The following is a 6,000-nucleotide window of genomic DNA, read 5'->3' on the forward strand; positions in this document are numbered from 1 at the left end:
CCTTGACATTCAAGGTTCTCAGGACTGATTAACAGTGATAGTATTTTATGAAAAATGGTTGAACATAAAATTAAAATAAAATGTTAATCTAATTCTGATTACTTTTTTGTTCTTTCATCAGATGTGTTGATTATCTGAATTGCCCTTGAACTGAGTGGCTTGTCATTTCACAGAGCAATTAAGAATTAACCACATTGCTGCAGCTCTGGTGGGATATGTTGAATGGATTAGGTAAACATGGCAAATTTCTTCCCTAAAGGACACTGGCAAACCAGATGAGTTTTTAGGGTCAATCTTAGTTTCACAGTAACTATTAATGAGACTAACATTGAATTCCTAATTTTAATAATTCAACTGAAATTCCACCAGAAGCTATGGTAGAATTTGAACCCTTAACTCCATAGCAATAATCTGGACCTTTTGCTTATTTGTCCAGCAATGGCATAAAAAGAAATATGAGTGAGCTTCCATGTTCACTCCTGATAGAGACATACAATATTCACAGCAGAACGCTTCCTGAAGGCTGACAGTTTTGTTAGATTACACCTAGTGTACCTAACTTAGTGGTCTCTAATTTGAACTAACTATTCTCATACAAACAGGAAAGTCAGATCATTTAAGGTCACAAGGAAGTCACTTTCAAAGCCAGCAAGCTTTTACTTTAGAATGCTAGTTTGCCTGTAATGTTAATGCAAATGAATAGAAAAGCCACACAGCTTGACAAATGTGGAAGTAGAAAGTGGTCAAAATTATGTGCAATTATTTCTCTTGCCACTGGATAAAGTGAACATAAGTTAATGCTGGTCAAAAACCATAGATAAGTGTCAGAATTATCTGTGTACTGCTGCTAAAAGAAACACATTGTCAAAGGTTTTAATTAATCATCATTCAGATGCAGAATACCATATTTCAAAATGAATAACATTTTATACTACATCAGAAAAAAGTGATGATTGAGAATCAGATTGCCAATCAGCATCTTCTTCTCATCGTCTAAATGTTGCATTTGTCTTGGTGAATGTTGTCTTTTTCAGCAATACTTGTGATTAGGGGGTAATGCATAAATTAAAATGGGAAATTTTCATGATTTTTAGCACAAATCTCTAAATATTTATGCAAGTTTTACTGACCCTAACGTGTATTTCAATTTGATGGCCATGATGGCTCAGTGGTTAGCACTACTGCCTCATAGAAACAAGGAAACTGGGTTTGATTCCAGCCTCAGGCTATGTGGAGTTTGCACATTCCCCCTGTGTCTGCGTGAGTTTCTTCTGGGTGTTCCGGTCTCCTCACACAGTCCAAAGAAGTACAGGTCAGATGATTGGTCGTGCTACTTTGCCCATTGCGTCTAGGTTAAGAAATGTGGGGGCAGTTCTGGATGGGACATTCCCCAGAGGGTTGGTGTGGACTCACTGGGCTGAATGGCCTGTACCCATACTGTAGGGATTCTATAACCATTTAATTGCTATGTACATTTTGTCTGTTTAGCTTTTCATGGTTGAAACTATGCTGAAAAATTAGTAATAAGGTTAATACACTCAATTGAAATATTTTAGAAAGTTAATTTCCCAAAAGCCTTATAGGCAAACACCTCTTGTTATATTAAGAGAATGAATGCTTTATCAAGTCTGTTACTAACACACAAATAACTTAAAACACAAATGTAACCAGCCCAGCAAAGCTGTAAAGTGAAAGATCGTGAAGAGGCAAGCATGAAAAGGAAATAGTGATAGGTTATTGGAGATAATGGGAACTGCAGATGCTGGAGAATCCAAGATAATAAAGTGTGAAGCTGGATGAACACAGCAGGCCAAGCAGCATCTCAGGAGCACAGAAGCTGACGTTTCGGGCCTAGACCCTTCATCTGATGAAGGGTCTAGGCCCGAAACGACAGCTTTTGTGCTCCTGAGATGCTGCTTGGCCTGCTGTGTTCATCCAGCTTCACACTTTATTATCAGTGATAGGTTATTGACAGATTTCATGTGCCAGCCCTGTTTTTGAATCTAGTTGAATTACAGACTAAACCTTAAGATTTTCTCTCTCCTCAAAGTTTACTCTTCCTGCCACTGAACAGGGAAAGAAATAAGCCATAAGTGTTTTGAATGCAGAAACAGTATTCTCCATAAAAAATGTAAGTGAAGTTTGAAATATTGCTTATGCTTTTTTTTATAAATGCTAGAAGTCCATTTGCATTTATATTTCAAGATAACACAACACTTTTCATTATAATAGTTTACATTATTAGTACAACAGCTTGTGCTTATGAAACAGCACTTTTCATAATAGGTAGAACTTTTAATCTTGAAGAGTGTTTTTTATGGTTCCGTAAAAAAGTGGCCTCAATTTAGCTACTCTTTCTATGAGGACCATAAAAAATACAGTACAAGATTCAGAAACTGCCTTTTTAAGCATAATACATTTTAAACTTCAAGATGAATATTAATGACTTTAATTTTTCATGAATTGTCAAACTGAGAATAACCCCAGAGTACGATGTGCTTATAAAATCACACCGTGTAAAAAATACTGGTTTATCAGTTCTTCAAACATTTCATTTCTCAAATTAAAACTGAATTTCACAAGTTTCAAATAAACATGAAGAGAAGGAAAAGTATGTCACGTCCTTCTCCCACCCTTCCGGTTTGAGTCAGAAAATATTGTTTTTTTGTTAACAAACCCAGAGTTTTCCCCGGCCATTGAAGATTTTAAAAGTTCGTAAATTATTGGTTACTTTGTTGGGGTCGGCAGGGCCAAGAATGATAAATTTATTTAATTAATCACCTCGATTTCCTCCACCACTCCCGGGGAGACAACGGGCTGCAAACAGAGGCCTTGCCCCAGGGGAAAGAAGCAGGAGCACTAGGCCGCTGCGCCGCATCACGAGGTTTGTTCAGCGGCAATAGACTCTCCTTTAAATTATTATTTATTTTCTGTTGTGGTCGCACTGACTGTTGGAGCTGAACTCACCTTCTTGGTTCGTTTGCACGGATCTATTAATCTCCCTGTTATTACTACTGTCACCCCCTGCCAGACTGTTACATGAATAGTCAGCCTTTTGCTTCCTAAAACTCTCCACTAGCTGCGGAATGGGAGTGCTCATCTCCATGGTGGCAGTGACCAGCGACTGCAATGCGCCTGCGCAAATCGCCAGCCCTACCTTCCCGGGCGAAGTCCAACCCATAGACCGGCCATGGCCCCGCCCCGACAAGGCTGAGCCCCGCCCACGGTCAGGCATATCCTACAGACGAGGAGATAACTAAGTGTGGAGAGAGATAATGGGAACTGCAGATGCTGGAGAATTCCAAGATAACAAAGTGTGGAGCTGGATGAACACAGCAGGCCAAGCAGCATCTCAGGAGCACAAAAGCTGTCGTTTCGGGCCTAGACCCTTCATCAGAAAAGGGGGATGGAGAGAGGATTCTGAAATAAATAGGGACAGAGGGGGAGGTGGACCGAAGATGGAGAGAGGAGACGGTAGGTGGAGAGGAGAGTATAGGTGGGGAGGTGGGGAGGGGTTCGGTATGTCCAGGGAGGACGGACAGGTCAAGGAGGCGGGATGAGGTTAGTAGGTAGGAAATGGAGGTGCGGCTTGAGGTGGGAGGAGGGGATAAGTGAGAGGAAGAACAGGTTAGGGAGGCGGGGACGAGCTGGGCTGGTTGTGTGATGCAGTGGGGAGGGGAGATTTTGAAGTTTGTGAAGTCCACTTTGATACCATTGGGCTGCAGGGTTCCCAAGCGGAATATGAGTTGCTGTTCCTGCAACCTTCAGGTGGCATCATAGAACATTACAGCACAGTACAGGCCCTTCAGCCCTCGATGTTGTGCCGACCTGTCATACCGATCTCAAGCCCATCTAACCTACACTATTCCATGTACGTCCATATGCTTATCCAATGATGACTTAAATGTACCTAAAGTTGGTGAATCTACTACCATTGCAGGCAAAGTGATCCATTCCCTTACTACTCTCTGAGTAAAGAAACTACCTCTGACATCTGTCCTATATCTTTCACCCCTCAATTTAAAGCTATGCCCCCTCGTGCTCGCTGTCACCATTCTAGGAAAAAGACTCTCCCTATCCACCCTATCTAACCCTCTGATTATTTTATATGTTTCAATTAAGTGGCACTGTAGGAGGCCCAGGTTGGACATGTCGTCTAAGGAATGGGAGGGGGAGTTAAAATGGTTCATGACTGGGAGGTGCAGTTGTTTTTTGCGAACTGAGCGGAGGTGTTCTGCAAAGCGGTCCCCAAGCCTCCGCTTGGTTTCCCCAATGTACAGGAAGCCACAACGGTTACAGTGGATGCAGTACACCACATTGACAGATGTGCAGGTGAACATCTGCTTGATATGGAAAGTCATCTTGGGGCCTGGGATAGGGGTGAGGGAGGAGGTGGGGGGCAAGTGTAGCACTTCCTGCGGTTGCAGGGGAAGGTGCCGGGTGTGGTGGGGTTGGAGGGGCGTGTGGAGTGGACAAGGGAGTCACGGAGATAGCGGTCTCTCCGGAAGGCAGACAAGGGTGGGGATGGAAAAATGTCTTTGGTGGTGGGGTCGGATTGTAGATGGCGGAAGTGTCGGAGGATGATGCATTGTATCCAGAGGTTGGTGGGGTGGTATGTGAGGACTAGGGGGATTCTGTTTGGGTGGTTGTTGTTGGGGGGGGTGGTGTGAGGGATGTGTTGCGAGAAATGCGGGAGACACAGTCGAGGGCATATTCGACCACTGCCAGGGAGGAGTTGCGGTCCTTGAAGAACACGAACATCTGGGATGTGCAGGAGTGGAATGCCTCATCCTGGGACCAGATGCGGTGGAGGCGAAGGAATTGGGAATAGAGGATGGAGCTCCCCTTGGGAGCAAGGGGCGGCACCATTACAGTCATCAATGTAACAGAGGAAGAGGTGGTGTTTGGGGCCAGTGTACGTAAGGAAGAGGGACTGTTCCCCGTAACCTACAAAGAGGCAGGCATAGCTTGGTAGCCATGGTCACCCCTTTGTCTAGAGGAAGTGGGAGGAATCGAATACAGGCACCAATACAGTCATCAATGTACCGGAGGAAGAGGTGGGGTTTAGGGCCTGTGTAGGTGCGGAAGAGGGATTGTTCCACGTAACCTACAAAGAGGCAGGCATAGCTTGGGCCCATGCGGGTACCCAAGGCCACCCCCTTAGTCTGTAGGAAGTGGGAGGAATCGAAAGAGAAGTTGTTGAGGGTGAGGACGAGTTCGGCGAGGCGGATGAGGATGTCGGTGGAGGGGGACTGGTCGGGCCTGCGAGACAGGAAGAAGCGGAGGGCCTTGAGGCCATCTGCATGCGGAATACAGGTGTATAGGGACTGGACGTCCAAGGTGAAAATGAGGTGTTGGGGATAGGGGAATTGGAAGTTCTGGAGGAGGTGGAGGGCGTGGGTGGTGTCACGGATGTAGGTGGGGAGTTCCTGGACCAAGGGGAAGAAAATGGAGTCCAGATAGGTGGAGAGAGATAATGGGAACTGCAGATGCTGGAGATTCCAAGATAATAAAATGTGAGGCTGGATGAACACAGCAGGCCAAGCAGCATCTCAGGAGCACAAAAGCTGACGTTTCGGGCCTAGACCCTTCATCAGAGAGGGGGATGGGGGGAGGGAACTGGAATAAATCGGGAGAGAGGGGGAGGCGGACCGAAGATGGAGAGTAAAGAAGATAGGTGGAGAGGGTGTAGGTGGGGAGGTAGGGAGGGGATAGGTCAGTCCAGGGAAGACGGACAGGTCAAGGAGGTGGGATGAGGTTAGTAGGTAGCTGGGGGTGCGGCTTGGGGTGGGAGGAAGGGATGGGTGAGAGGAAGAACCGGTTAGGGAGGCAGAGACAGGTTGGACTGGTTTTGGGATGCAGTGGGTGGGGGGGAAGAGCTGGGCTGGTTGTGTGGTGCAGTGGGGGGAGGGGATGAACTGGGCTGGTTTAGGGATGCAGTGGGGGAAGGGGAGATTTTGAAACTGGTGAAGTCCACATTGATACCATATGGCTGCAGGG

General features: G+C 45.6%; 1 protein-coding gene across 4 annotated transcripts in view; it reads right to left on the bottom strand.

Annotated features, from left to right (window-relative positions):
- LOC125455071 (zinc finger matrin-type protein 1-like) overlaps nucleotides 1–3,130 on the bottom strand; it is a 75,702-nt gene extending 72,572 nt beyond the window's left edge. For 3 of the 4 annotated variants that reach the window (XM_048536622.2, XM_048536614.2, XM_048536605.2), the window contains exon 1: nucleotides 2,968–3,130. In XM_048536622.2, the coding sequence (XP_048392579.1) occupies nucleotides 2,968–3,106 (139 nt within the window). In that variant the 5' untranslated portion in view covers nucleotides 3,107–3,130. Of the gene's footprint in view, nucleotides 1–2,781; nucleotides 2,894–2,967 lie in introns of those variants that run through there. The other variant, XM_048536631.2, reaches the window with a different exon arrangement.
- Nucleotides 3,131–6,000: the final 2,870 nt, after the last annotated feature.

Source organism: Stegostoma tigrinum, chromosome 1 (assembly GCF_030684315.1).
Source record: "Stegostoma tigrinum isolate sSteTig4 chromosome 1, sSteTig4.hap1, whole genome shotgun sequence".
In the NCBI taxonomy this organism is placed as follows: Eukaryota; Metazoa; Chordata; class Chondrichthyes; order Orectolobiformes; family Stegostomatidae; genus Stegostoma; species Stegostoma tigrinum.